At 34.4% G+C, this 15,424-nt stretch overlaps 1 protein-coding gene across 1 annotated transcript; it reads left to right on the forward strand.

Moving 5' to 3' along the window:
* Positions 1–4,550: 4,550 nt before the first annotated feature.
* Positions 4,551–7,506, forward strand: LOC129241957 (protein bric-a-brac 2-like). The gene is made up of 2 exons (XM_054878507.1): positions 4,551–6,763; positions 7,489–7,506. Exons 1-2 carry the CDS (start codon positions 4,595–4,597, stop codon positions 7,504–7,506), a joined length of 2,187 nt encoding a protein of 728 aa, XP_054734482.1. The 5' UTR covers positions 4,551–4,594.
* The last annotated feature ends 7,918 nt before the right edge of the window (positions 7,507–15,424 follow it).

A 15,424-nucleotide genomic window follows, 5' to 3' on the forward strand; every position in this document is an offset into this window, starting at 1 on the left:
TACATTTATTTGTTTTTTTTGTGTCTGCTGCGAGCTCATTTTTACTTAACATTGAGAAAGTTATACGTGAATTTGGTCCCTATGAATAACTTTTCTTTGAAGCTTCAGTGAAACAAAAAAATTATATAAACTTAAAATATAAACATATTTAAAAAATATATATTTACATACCTGGATATGTATTGCGCGCTTGTTTGAAGAACCTCATAATGGTGAAAATCGGCCTTAATATATTCAAATTACTATTACTGTCTTAGTAGAAATTAAGGCACATTTTCTTCTAATGTGACACTGTCAAGATTTTTTTTCGACATCAGAAGAGAAAAGCGACGGTCATTATGAAACATTTGTTTGTTTTTGGATTAGTACACTTTTGCAGCAAATGACTTGAATTCTGCTAAAAATAATCTCACAAGCAATGCATTCTAAAAATGCTGCCCTAAATTTTGTTGGCTGTTTTTTAATTCATTGTTTTCTTTCTCAATTAAAAGCACTGTCTCAAAAGATTAATGAACAAAAAATTGTATGTTTTTCTCTGTCAAGTAATTTAAAAACCGTGTTTTAGAAAATAAAAAAATTGATCAAACATAAAAGTACTTAACATTTAGTTTGGAATTAAAAAATAAAAACAAGCAAACAAAAAGAAAAATTGAATGGCTTTTTTAAAGTGTAGTGAAAGGTTTCTATGAAAAAAATTATTTTTTCTGAAATATTGTAACTTTTTATTAAATATTTAACTTAAAATACTATCTAGAAAAGAGTATAGACCATAACAAATAAATTATTTAAACATAAAATTTGCTTCTTAAACATTTTAAATCTTTTTTGTAAGTTTTCATTTTCCTAAGTACATTTAGGTTTTTTTGAAAATAGTTTAATACGGGAAACATAAAAAATAAATTATTAAGAAAAACTTTGCCAAATACATAATTTACGTTTTTAAAAATTTAAATTTTTCTTGGTGATTGTCTTTTCTAAACCAGGAGTATTGTTTTTGACAAAAAATATATAAGAAATACAATAATTTTTGATAAAATCTCAGTTCTAAAGGCATGAAAAAGGCATTAAGTATAACAGTACATGAAAAGCTTTTTCGCATAACTTGTTTACTAAAAAATTAAATCTTTTAATCATTAAATTTTCCTAAAAAAAAATTAAGTACATGAAAAGCTTTTTCCCATAACTGGCTTACTAAAAATTTAAATCTTTTATTCATTAACTTTTCCTAAAAAAATATTTAAGGTTAAAAAAAAAATAATTTTTAAAAATCGTTTTTTTCCACACTTCTATTTCTAAATATATTCTGTCTGTTGTCTATGTAAACAATTTTTTTTTAATAAACAATTTTTTTTTAATAAAAAAATCTTAAGAATTAAATAGTCTTTTTTAAAACTGTCTTTTACAAATCTTTTTTTCCACACTTCTATTTCTAAAAAGATTCTACCTGTTGTCTGTGGAATCTGTGGTTGTACAATTTAGTTTTTTGAATAAAAAATTTTTTTTTGAATAAAAAAAAGAAGTAAATAGGGTTTTTTCAAAACTGGCTTTTAAAATTCGGGGTTTTTCAAAGGGATTTTTTAAACAGATGCTATCTGCAGGCTATGTATATGTTACATGAAAATATATAAATATATATATGGAAACGAAAAATATATTTTAGAAAAAATATAAAACGTAATAAAATTAATCACTGCGGTTTTAGTTTAGTTTAGTTTTAGTTTTAAAAAAATTCTTAATTTTCCACTTAAAACTGAGTCCACTTTTGAGTATGCATGTAAAATACTATTATTATTAAAATAAAATAAAAAATAAATAAATAATTGGCGCGTACCCCTTTCTTAGATATTTGGGCGAGCTCCTCCTTCTATTTGTGGTGTGAGTCTTGATTATTTTGTTTCCAAAAATTTATTATTCCTCTTTAATCAGAAAATAGTTTATTAAATACAAGGCGTTATGAGAAAATTATCGATGCCATAAATTTTTTGTTTTATAAAAACATTTCGCTATTTTAAAAAATAATAGCATGTTAAAGAATCCTTAAAACACTTATACAAGGTGGCGTAAAATGAACTACCCAAATTTGTTTTTAAGCAACTCTTTTTACTATTGTATATGAAAAAATGATTTTGAGTGATGGAAGTCTTTATTTTGACCTTTATGCGCTCCATTGTTTGTCTGTTTGTGTACAGCAGCTCTTTAGTTCTCAAGTGTCAAATATGATAGACAGGGACATTTTTACTAAAAATATGCTTATATTGATTCAAAAATATATTAAATAGCAAAAAATATATTAAAAAAGTATTAGCGCAATCAAAATACAAATGAAAAGAGTTTTAGAGAAAGCAAAAATAACTTAAATTTCTCAATTCAACTTTTGCTGAATAACTCTTAGCTTAGACAAATTAATAAATTCCTACTTCGTTCACTTTTTTGCTGAATTTGAGAACTTTTCTCATTTTGGGAACCCTAAATGTTTCATGATTGATTTGCTTAGATATTATTTCACAGGTAATGTTTAGTAAACTATTTTTTACTCAACTTTGAATTTTTGGTTGGCAAAGTATATGATACGCATGCGGCCTAGGCTACGTGACGGACAAAACTATTTTGAAGCAAAAAAGGAAGAGTGTATTCTTAATGGTAGAGGCTCTAAGAAAACAAAAGAAAGCATTGCTATATAGGCAGATGTGCAATCAGACCTGTAATAGTTAATGGTTTCTGAGTTATGCAGAAGACTAAATTATCAGAGATACCTGCCGATACTTAAAGAGAATACAAAAGTTAGTCAAAGATCGCAATTGGTTCAGATGGATCTGAGGTGATCGTGTGATTTAGCGATATCGAAACAGATCATTATGGTTGAAGGAAGTGACCATGTTCCTAACGAACTCATATTAAAAAAAAACGAAAACCGGATTTTGGGGAAAACTACAATAGTTCTGGAACTCGTCATCCGTCTATTATTACCAATCATTCTGTATTCATTTGCCACATAGTGAGATTTTTATCCGCAATCTAAGTATATCTGTAATTTTATATCGATTCCATTTTGACATCCTCATTCCTCCAGAACAGACACATTGGTTACGGCAATGGCCATCTTTATATTAAAGATAAAGAACTAAATGAAGAAGAAGAAGGAAATGTGTAACAGCTTATTTGCCACTGCCCAACACTAATATTCCAGACTGGCAAAATGTACTATGATATGGAACGTATAGCAACTGGAGTACTACAATAGCGTACAATATACAATACCATTGAAATGTAGAAGTGTTCTGAGATGTACTGCGTAGGATCGCATTCAACACAAACCAAGATTCAAACTTTTCTTGTCAAAATCATATGTTTTCGGTTCAAGCCGACAGAAAAAATATAAAAAGGCAAGAACGTCCAGTTCCCGAACCAAATCAATGCAGACTCCAATTAGTTTTTGCGTGGTTAATTTCCAGCCGAGTTTTTTTGACGCACCAATTTGGGAACTGCACCTGCTTTCTTTTATATATTTTTTGCCGTCAGCTTAAAAAATGTAACGTTTATCGTAGTAAGCAAAAACAGTATTGAAAAATTTGAACTAAAGTATGTTTTACAATACATATATTAAAAATATATTTGAAGTGTGGCCACATCTTAGTTTCCTTCGACAATCCAATATTTGTAGGCAATTTTAACTTTGGTTCCATCTGTTTTCCTGGTTTTATAAAATTTTGCAGCAGCTGATAAGTGTGCCATGTAGAATATCTGTCACGTGTCTGTCATGCTAGTATTACGGAAACTCCATGTTTATATGGGAAATAAGGAACTTCTTGATTTTACACGGCAGAGGCAGTCATAAGTCAGATAATAAGTGTATTGGCTAGGTTCACTGCATCAGAGTAGTGGTCGGATCGCGCGTTGTCTTCGAAAAATCATCCCTCTTGCTCCAATAATTTCAACGTAACCTGACCTTGGCATATAAAGACGTTGCACTCATTTTGCGGAATATTTTTCGGAATGTGTGAGACAAAACTTTAGATATTGGCGGGAGTAAATATGCTTGTAAAAAGTACCGCTAAGTTAGATAACAGAAATGTATTCGAATACACATATATGTACTTATGTATATGATAAAGGCAGTTAATATTTTTATTTAGTATTAAATAATTTTGTCACTTTGCAAAAAAGTTCTAAGCCATAAACAGGTTTATGTAAAATATTAATAAAATACTTTCTAATATCTAAAACAATTATTTTTAATGCTTTCTTAATATGAGAGCGCATACAAATTGGACGGTTTCAGAAAAACCTATCCACAGTTGAAGCTTGGCGTGAGACGGAAGCATGCAACGCCAATTCGTGGCGATTTACTTGTGCATTGCATTTAACTAAAATTAAATAATTTAAAAATAATTATTTTTTTTGCAGTAGAAATAAAAATATATATTTACATCCAAATTGCATAATTGGAAAAGTTTATAATCAGAAGAGCTAATGTACAGAAAATAAAACAATAAACTAGCAGAAAAATGTGCATCACTTAAAATATTGAGTGCTCAGAAATTGTCAAAAAAAAAAAAAATCGGAAGAAATTGCACTTCACCTAAAAAACGCAATAATGGATATGACAAAAGACATTATTGACTATACACAAAAGCATACAGAAACGGCAGAACGCCTAATCGCCAGTTATCAATCGCCTGTGCCCGAGATCAGTGAGAGTGAAGGGAACGCACGCGCATGCGCTACAGCCTCCCCGTTTCACGTTGGTAGCAATAAAGTTGACGCCAAAGTAGCCATTTCACCAACAACTACACCAATAGTACATAACGAGATGGCGAGTCCTGCGACAGCGGCACAACAGCTAGAGCAGCAACAATCGACAACAATTGTAACGTCAGAAGCAGACACTATGGAACAGCGACCGGCACAGGAGTTTGAGAGTGTTGCAGCTGCTGATACAGCAACCGACAACAGCGCCGTCGCTCCACCATCAAAGACTGTGGGAGCTTTAGTAAGCGGCGATATAACGCCGCCACCACGTCCTTTCACCACGAGCGAAGTGGTGGGCTTGAGTTCGGCACTTGACGATGATCCTGATTTGCGTGTTGACGTACAAATGCCAAAGTCACGCTCGCTGCCCACTTCTCCCGATCATCATCGACACAGCTTAGACTCGGCGTCCGCGGAGCTATTGACACGCATGAATGCTGCGCTCTTTGAATTTGAGCAGCGCCGGGGTTTGGACTCATCCATGCATATGCCCATAACAGCAGCCATGTCGGCACCAATGCGTTTATCGAAATTGTCGAAGTCGACAGCACCAACATCACTAACGGCACGCAAATCGGTTTCTCCTATTGGGTTGAAGTCGAAAAAGCAATTGGCCGCAGCAGCTGCAATGGCAACTAATACGCAACAACAGCAATTCTGTTTGCGTTGGAACAACTATCAAACAAATTTGACGAATGTCTTCGACGAGCTGTTACAAAATGAATCGTTCGTTGATGTGACGCTTGCTTGTGAGGGTCAATCGATCAAGGCGCACAAAATGGTGTTATCCGCTTGCTCGCCTTACTTCCAGGCACTATTCTACGATAATCCTTGCCAACATCCGATCATCATTATGCGCGATGTGCGATGGGAAGAGCTGAAGGCCATAATGGAGTTCATGTATAAGGGTGAGATAAATGTGAGTCAAGAGCAAATAAATCCGTTGCTAAAAGTTGCCGAAATGTTAAAGATACGCGGTCTAGCGGAGGTGAGTGCCGGTGGTGGACATGGCATGGCCGCACCACATCCCATGATGCCCGAACAGCGCATGACTATTTTTGACGATGACGAGGAAGCCGAGAGCGATGAGGATACAGAAAGTGCCGAGGATGGCGGTCAGAAGCCAAAACGCGCGCGCATGCTCGATACTGCAATGGTCGATATGAATTTGAATGCACAGCGTCAGCGCAAACGTTCAAGAGATGGCCTCTTCACCGAAACCAACAACATTGCCCGTTTTGGCGGTTCAACATCAATAACTTCGAATACCAACCTAGAAGGTCGCACCTCCAACTCGGCTGTCAATGCCGCCGATGGAGCAATTGATACTGATGCTGATGCTATGCCACAACCGCCACCCGTTGCCATGACCACTTCGACCATTGTACGTAATCCATTCGCTTCGCCAAACCCCAACAACAGTAACTCAACAGCAGCTAGTGCCAATCAGAATAATTCACAGTCCGCCACCATAACACTCTCAACAGTACCGACTGCCGGTACTTCTACACCTACGCTAGCTAGTTCCACACCGAACACACCGACCACACCAATATCGCACGCCATTGGCCATTCGTATCGCCCTTCAGGCCGTAGTAGCTCACCATCATTGACATCTGCTAATAGCCTCAAAGGTGCAATGTCTTCACCGGCGGCAGTAGCAGCCAATGCTAGCGGTATTTCCTTGAATGTACATTCCCATCCGGTTGCCGCGGCCGCTGCAGCTGCTGCTCTCAGCGTTAATCCACACCACTCACACCATCATCATCAACACGCTGCAGCCGCCGCCCAGCAGTTAGCCGCCCAACATCAATTGCATGCAGCGGCACAGTCACATGCGGCTATGGCTTCCGCACTTGGTGCGTCGTTGGCTGCTGGAGCAGCTGGAGCTGGTGGTGCAAGTGCAGCGGGCACGGGTGCAGGTAGTGCGTCAAATTTGAGTTCAACGGTGGGACATCATGAGGAAATGGAGATTAAACCTGAAATTGCTGAGATGATACGCGAGGAAGAAAGGGTGAGTGAACAGCTTTTTAATGTTTTTTATATTTCTGGGCTCTATATAATTAAATAATAGCAATCCAAAAATGTTGGGACCTGTTGTTTTCTAACTTCATGGGAGGATTCCTGCTTTTATAGGGAAGAACATGACCCAACAAGCATGGCAGTTATAAGCGACTAATATACGCTTTCAATCAGTGGCGGATCCACGGGGGGGGTTTTCGGGTCCGGGCCTGCGTAATTTCATTTTTGTCCAATTTCTAAAACGGCTACGAGTGTCTCTTGAAGTTTTTTTTGTGCTGAAAACGAATTTGATCTTGAAAATGCTCCAGCACGTCAGGACTTTTGGCAATTTGTGGTTAAATAGTCAAGAAATGCCGATTTTGGACATCTTTATGAATTTTTTTTGAGTAAGGTAAATTTTTTTTTTTATTTTCCACAACGGAATCGCAGAGTAATACTCTGTAGCTTTAAAACCCATTTTTTAAAAGACTTCTAGGATGAATGAAAAAAAAAGTTATACTATTTTGAATTTAAGACTTTTAGACATGCAAATTCATTTTCTTAACGCCCTCTTAATGGCGCAACAGATGCTTAAAAAACTATGTATGTTCGACATTGGTGTCGCTGATTACGAATCTGATGTTAGTTTTTTAAAATTAAAAATGGCTGATCCAATATGGTGGACGATCTTTCGAAAATTTAATGTAATTCGCTTGAAACTTGTTATTGTATACACAGAATGATTATTTACAGTAAAATATCTTGTACAAAAAACGTTAACTTTTTACTTACAGTGGGTGCTCAAATTATTAGAATCATACTGTAGAGGAACAAATTGCCGAGTTTAATGACGTGTAGTTTGCAAAAATGTTAGGAAATGCTACTTTTTTGTATAATGTGAAACATTGTAGCAATCATTGCTTTTTCGAAATTACCGTTCGATATATTTGGCTTTTTGTGAGCAGCTTTTTGGAAGAGCAAAAAATTCAGGTTCTTAATTGGCCAGGAAACTTACCAGACCTCAATCCAATTGAGAACCTTTAAGAGTCAACAAAGACAGAAATATCGAAAGATAATATTACAAATAAAGAACAACTGAGCGAAAGACTGCAAAATATTTGGAAAAATGACGACCAAATAAAAACAAACTGCTTAAAATGCGTTGAAAGCATACCCAAAAAGATTCCGGTTTTAATTGCTGCACGAGGTGCTCACGTAAAATATTGATTTTTTGATTTTTTTTTGATATTTTTTTAATAAAAGACTGGTTTGAATATTGTTTTTGTCGTATTATAGAAATTTAATAAACAACATATTAAAAATAGACTATTCTTTGATTATTATCAGTTAAATGGCTGAAACTTGAATTTTTCATAGTGATTCTATTAATTTGAGCACCAACTGTACACTGACTGTTCTTGGATACAAATTTTTAACTTTACCTGTTTTTCCTTCTTTTTTATTTTTGGTTCTGATTCTGGATCAAGGCGCTCGAAATAAGAAAATAATGTTCTCTTTATGTTAGGAGGCGTATTAACAATCACATTAACTACTTGTCAACAAATGCTCGACACAATGTATTCTGCTCGTTGAAAGAAACAAAAGAATAGAAGCATGTTCATGCATGTTTAAAGATAGCCTAGTTATTCACCAAAAAAACTTAGGGGAAAATCACTCGGCGCCGTCATCGCGATTTCGTTGGCGCGCTATTTAAAATTTCGAGTTAACAGTACACAGGGTGTCGCCGTTACGATAAGGAAAAGCTGCAACGTCTCTTTCATGGTAACTTTCTTGCCGTTATATAGCAACACACGTTGTTAGAGAAAAGCGCAATTAAATATATAATATTATATATAAACACGACCGTTTCGTTTGAAGAACTTTATTGGAGTGAATTGAGTCACAGTAAGCATTAATACAAGAAGAAGAAGTAAAGAAGTTACAAACAGGGTTGATATTTTTTTCGTACTTAAACTATACATGGTTGAATTGCAAGTTGGCTCCAACACATGTTATAATATATTGTATCTTAAATAGGCGTAGTTATTTATGAAGGTGTCCCACAATGTATAAAAACCGCCAATTATTCTTGTAATTTTGAATCAAAGTCCTTTACTATTTTTAGAATTTTTTTTACAAGATATCTAGAGCTATTAGTTTTTTCATCGGCTAGTCACGACATGCAGCGCGAATAATGCCATATTTTATTCACGAAATTGATTTTTAATAAAAACACCCTTCTAAAATACCCCGGAACCCCCCTTTATGAAATCCTGGATCCGCCACTGCTTTCAATGCACTTTTTCAAGAGCCAGTTAATGGCATAATATCCTCCGTATCCTCGGTTGTATATTTCCAGCTAGTTTTTGGATACAAAATTCGAGTGTCAACTATGTCAGCTACAGCTATAAGTTGTTAAAGAAATTAAGTAATTTAGGTTCTCATACTCATACTCATACTTTGCTCTCAGCGAATTTGACAACGAGTTACGTGATTTTAGCTCCAGTATGGCCAGATTACCATTTTCGTAACTTGATTTAGCTTATTTTTGTTATTTAGTCTTGGAGTTTTAGTTCTTTCTTCATGCCATTTTTCTAGCCTGTTCTAATTAAATGTAATGTTTATAATTTTGTAAAATATACATTCTTTAATAATTATGTAAATAATTCACGCAGTTTTATTTAGCTTTACTTTTTTTTAACATCTGGTGGCTTTGCCCGCAATTGCAGGTGTTGTTAGTGTTCCTCTGCTTTCGGCAGTCAAATCTCTCTCTCGCTACTTCAGTGAGTGTTGCCTAACTTTGGGTATAAAAACGCACTAAAATTCCCATTCAAAGAAAATAATACTACAACAAATTTTTATTGAAACACTTGTCAAATTGACAAATTGTCTTTAGAATGTGCGCTTTTGTTTTTAATAAATGAGTTTCTTTTGTTAAGCCAGACTCTTTTGTTAAGGGAACGACTTATGTGCTATAATTGAGGTTATGTAACTAGATAAGGTACTCTTTTTGTAAAAATGTCAGTATGGTTTCTTTAGTATTTTCTGGTATTTTGTTGCTTATTTTTACAATGAATACACCTCTTGATGCCCTATGTGTCACTAAGGATTGATGGCCGAAAGAAACGATTACACCTCTATTGTTTTAAATCCGCATTCAGATGCATTCAAACGCCTTTTAAAATGTGTAAAAAGTTTTCAATCTTAAGAAGATTTGAGAGAGGGACATTTAATATTCTTGCATAACATTAAAATGAGCAAAAAATTAAATTCACACTTTCAAAATATCAAATTTTATAAGAACCAACTAATTTTCACTAGCACTAAAATCTTCTAAGAGTGGCCTTTTTTAAGCTTCTTTTGTATAATAATACATTTTTTTTGTAACTTAAAGTTTCGGTAGCTTTAAATTAAAAAAAAAGAAACAAACACGAAACTTCAAAATTTTCGCATTTTCGGTATAAAAAAGCACTAAATTTATTGCGAAGAGCAAATGGAAAAACGTGACGTCACGTACTCTCTGATGGGCGCAATCTTATTTCTATCACTCTTGGTTCTCATATACTACATTTTTTAATGAGAAGATAAATTATCGTTGCCTTATCGTCTTTGTCAAACACTGTCTCAGGTATAGGCGCATTTTTGACAATAATTTTTTATACATTGATATTTTTATTTATAATTATAAATATAATTATTATACAATTAAGGCAAGTAGCAGCAAAGGCTATTGGCCTACCGCTATTATTTTCAGTGTTCCAGCAGAAAGAGAATCTGGTCAAAAATTTCGAGGCACGCTATTTTTTATATAAAATATTTCAGAAATTACTCAACAGTTTGTTTCATAGATTCTTTGAAAAATCCAGATTATGTGGCATAGCAAAAAAGTTTAGTAATGTGAACGAAAAAATACGAAATATACACTGGCAAATCCATGAAGAATTCGATTCATATGATTTGAAGAAAACTTCAGAAAGTTCAACGAAAGAAGAAATCTAATGGAGCTGAAAAAAGTATTTTAGATGAGCTCTCTGTCGCCTTAACCCTTAAAGGGTAACGTTATTGACTATCCTTCGTCGTAGAGACATAGTCCTTTTTATTTTAGCCGAATGGGATGGCCGTAGCCGAATGGGTTCGTGTGTGACTACCATTCGGAATTCACAGAGAGATCGTTGGTTCGAATCTCGGTGAAACACCAAAATTAAGAAAAACATTTTTCTAATAGCGGTCGCCCCTCCGCAGTCAATGGCAAACCTCCGAGTGTATTTCTGCCATGAAAATGCTCCTCATAAAAATATCTGCCGTTCGGAGTCGGCTTGAAACTGTAGGTTCCTCCATTTGTGGAACAACATCAAGACGTACGCCACAAATAGGAGGAGGAGCTCGGCCAAACACCCAAAAAGGGTGTACGCGCCAATTATATATATATAATATATATACCAACTACTTTAAAAATAATAAGACTCAACAAGAAATAGAAGATAGCCCAATATGACAAGCGATGGTAGAGAAAAAGAGCAACAGCGTCCGCCGAACCGACGAAGAATGCTAATTGATGGTGCAGAACATGGGTGGTAAGCCCCAGTAGAAATATATACAGATTAGATTAGATATATAAAGATTATATATTTATGCAATACATGTTGTAGAAACACTTTTTTTTGAAGGCTCCACAAGTTTTAAATTAGCAGCACCACGTAAGTATTACAAACAAAGGAAGAAAACTTGTTAATAAAAGTTTAATTTAAAAAAATGTATGACCTATTTCCACCAAGAACTTAACTACAGTTTATGGTTTAATTACTCTAACATCACACTTAACTTAACAAACTAAACAGCAGGCTGCGAAATGGGAAACATGAATAAATAATTACTCTAGCGTTAAGAAACATAGAGAGCTGTCGATTTTGGATTCTTAAGTTACGTAAATTGAGAGCGCTGAGAGTATCATAAAAGCTAATATGAAAAATTATTATGTCCAGGCTGATCATGAACGATGTGTTTACAATAAACGTCTATATTGTGGTGCTGAGGGACAGCTCAAGTTACAGGAGGTAGACATTACTTTTTGTAGGAGCTCAATGAAATTGAGAAGAAAAACATATGAAACATTGTATGCTCTTATTTATTTGGCATACGCCTGTATAAGTAAGTGGATTTGACAACTTGAGTAGACTTCTTTTAGTTCTCACACAACTTAAGTTGAGTTTACGTCTAGAGTAATTCCACTATAAGAGATCGGTTAATTTAAAAGTATCAGGAGTTTCAACCTCAATAGCGTTAGTTAAGCTGCAATTGGTAGTGCCGCAGCCAGAACGCCATAGCCGCAACCATAACTATAGCCGCAACATTACAGCATTTGACGATTAGTCTTGCCGTAACCATAAATAGCTGATATTAAAGAATATCTAATGACAATATTTGCATTTTGTCATAAAAATACGATTAATTTTCTACTAAGCGTATTAATTTATCGCCGTTAATTTATAATCTTCAAATTTTTATCGGAAATATCAAAAACATTTAAAGTATTTCACATAGGCTTACTGTTACGGGGGAAAAATTCAATAGATACTTACGACTACAGTTATGGTTATGGCATCTATAATCGTTTACCGTGATGCCCATAAGTTTGATCGGAATAGCTGATTGCTATGGTCCTGTTATGGCTAAGGTACGGAATCACGAATTGCAGCTGAGCTGGTTTACATTTGAGGTTTGCTAATAACAGAGCTGCCTGCACTTATGATTTTTATGTAAAGAAGGTTATCTGCGAGTTTTATGTTATTGGCTGCTTTTTTAGCATCCACATATTTTTGCAGAAAGTGTATATAATATTTCTGAAAATATTTTATGTTAAAGTATTTTGTAAAAAAATTTTATATTTTTGAACCGGCTCTCGTTATTACCATAACATTTTCTGTAACCTAGCAAAAGTGCTACAAGAACGACTTCCAAGGGGTTTGTTCATTTAAATTTATTGTTGTGTGTACACACTGTAGTCCTGGCTCGCGGAAAATTGACTACTAGAAAGAAAAAATGTATATTTGTAGTTCAAAAAAATAATAAATTTCTTTAGCTGGTTTATTCAATTCGCCTTTAAGAGTTAGAAGAATGCCTCGAAATACATTGATTCATCGGAAGAAAAACATTTATTGTGCTTGCATCCCTAGCGCGTGATAATAAGCCAATTGTTGAATAGAAAATTAGTAAGAATATGTTTCAAGTTCTCATTAGTGACCTTTGCCTCAATTTGAAAATAATTTTCGTTCATTATCAGCTTCTGGATAAGAAAATGGGCAAAATGAAATGCTAGTTGAGAATTTCAGTTGAAATCACAAAAAAGCAATTTAATTTACTTAATAAAAACTACAACTAAATTGTTAAATAAATATAAATCATGCGTTCTTTTGTCAATATTTACCCAATGCTTGCATGCAACATTCTCCTTTGAAGACATTTTTATACACACACACACACACACACACACACACAATTACATAAATAACATTCATTATGCAATTTTGTCATTAACATCAAATGTAAAATTATTTCAAGACTAAGTAAACGACTGAATTTATACGCTGATTCGTCAATAGGTTGACTGCCGTCAAATGGTAGAACTGACTAACTGACTTACTAACTGTCAGCCTGCCAGCTTGACTGATTGTTTGTTTTGGTATTGTGGATTCGCCTTAGTGCACTTACGGCATATATGTAAGTAGGTACATACGTACTGAGTAAATACATACGTTTAATAAGTGGAAGGAAAGGGAAGGTGGCTAGATCTCGGCGCATAGTTGTCATGGACATGTGGGGCACTAGGCTGCACTTGAGCCAAGTTGCAGCTAGGCCGAAGCGCAGGTGAATGGGTTCCTACAAATTAGAAAATTTACTCATGCATATGCATGTGTGTGTGTGCGTTAAAGTTATATATGACGCTGTATGCGTGCTATGCAAATTTTCAATTCAACATTTGCATAAATAAATGACGATGAATGTGTATGAAAAATAGTTGCTAAAAAACCACAAAATATACTGAATTACTAACTAATTTGCGAAAAAGCGACAATAATAACAAAAACAATAACACTAATTTTGCATTTCGCCATTCGTCGTCCGTCGGACGACATCGAAAGGAAAATGTGCGCGAGGAAAACAAAATGTAGACAATTCTATTGTAATACAAAATTCATTACCTGAACAATTTAAGTATATTTGCAAAAGCTTCTTTCTGGTCTTTTTGTAGCGGATAATAAAATATTTGTTATTGCAATATGCATAAATATGCACTAATGTAGTAATTTTTAATAAAAATGCATTTATGCGCCAAAGTACAGCGCTTAAAGAGGGTATGAATGGTCTGAAGATGACTGTGCGGAGGAGAACGAGGAAAAGGAGGTCACAAGGAGGGTGCACGGCATGGCTTTGTATAGCTGTGATGTACTATAATTACGTATAGTGTATATATGTATGTGATATAAATACATATGCACCTTATTTTAAATGCAAAAGAAAGCCGAGTATACATTGTAAGGTCTTCTGAGCTCGAAGCTTATTATTAAGTGAAATGGAAAAGAAAAACAGCAAACGGGGTGGTAACAGGTTTCAAGTGGAAGACGAGTTGCTTCGCTTGCTGTTTTTGCAAAGCAGCTTTTCTTGCTTAAAATGGCGCGACAGGAAATTAAAAATACTAAAATTAATTATTAAAACTTTTCATTATAACTTCAGACAACATATATATTTATGTATACATATGTATGTATATATATATATATATATATATGCATGCATATATATAATAAAATGAGTACATATGAATATAGGAGTACATGCATATGGATACGTTCACACAGTTGATGGGTTCAAAAGTGCAATAACAATGTTAATACAAATTTCAAGTTTTTTTTTGTACGTGAGTAGAAGAGCAAAGAGGATTTTTTTCGAAACGTGTTTTTATAACATTTTTTTAAAGAAATCAAATTAAATCCAAATAAAAATATTTGGCGCATACACATCTGTTAGCCGAGCTCCTTCTCCTATTTGTGGTGTGTGTCTTGATGTTGCTCCACAAATGGAGAGACCTATAGTCTTACATGTATGTCGAATCCGAACTGCAGATATTTTTTATGAGGAGCTTTTCCAGGACAGAAATACTTTTCTTGATTGGTGTGTCATGTACGTATTCGGCTACGGCGGCCACAAGTCCGAACTATAATAAAAAAAAACTATATTTTGACTTCAACTTGTCAGTTCTTTCCAGCGAAGCTTTCTAAAATTCTTTCTATCCTGAAAAGATTAGTCTCTACATATAAGGATGTTCTGCCCATTCAACCGGTTTTGTGACATCGTACCGCTTAAATAAGCCTAAATATTTCTTTTGTTTTTGTGTGAAATTTCTTTTCAGTTTCAATTATGATCTAATAATGTGATTGCGAAAAGATTCTCTCGAAAATGTTAAGGTAAAAAGACGTTGTGTCTGTAATCTGACCATCATTCTTTGCAAGTACTTCAAAAATTCTACTTGGTATAGTCATAAAGTCATTTAAAGTAGTTTAAGGAAATCGTGAAGTACCTCCTGTTATCAAACAAAAAGTCGGCACACTCGCGTATCGGAACCCACGCCACTGTTTTCTCAGTTATGATTTCGAGGTTATAAAAGCCGTCGTTTATT

This window comes from Anastrepha obliqua, chromosome 3 (assembly GCF_027943255.1).
Source record: "Anastrepha obliqua isolate idAnaObli1 chromosome 3, idAnaObli1_1.0, whole genome shotgun sequence".
NCBI classification, from domain to species: domain Eukaryota; kingdom Metazoa; phylum Arthropoda; class Insecta; order Diptera; family Tephritidae; genus Anastrepha; species Anastrepha obliqua.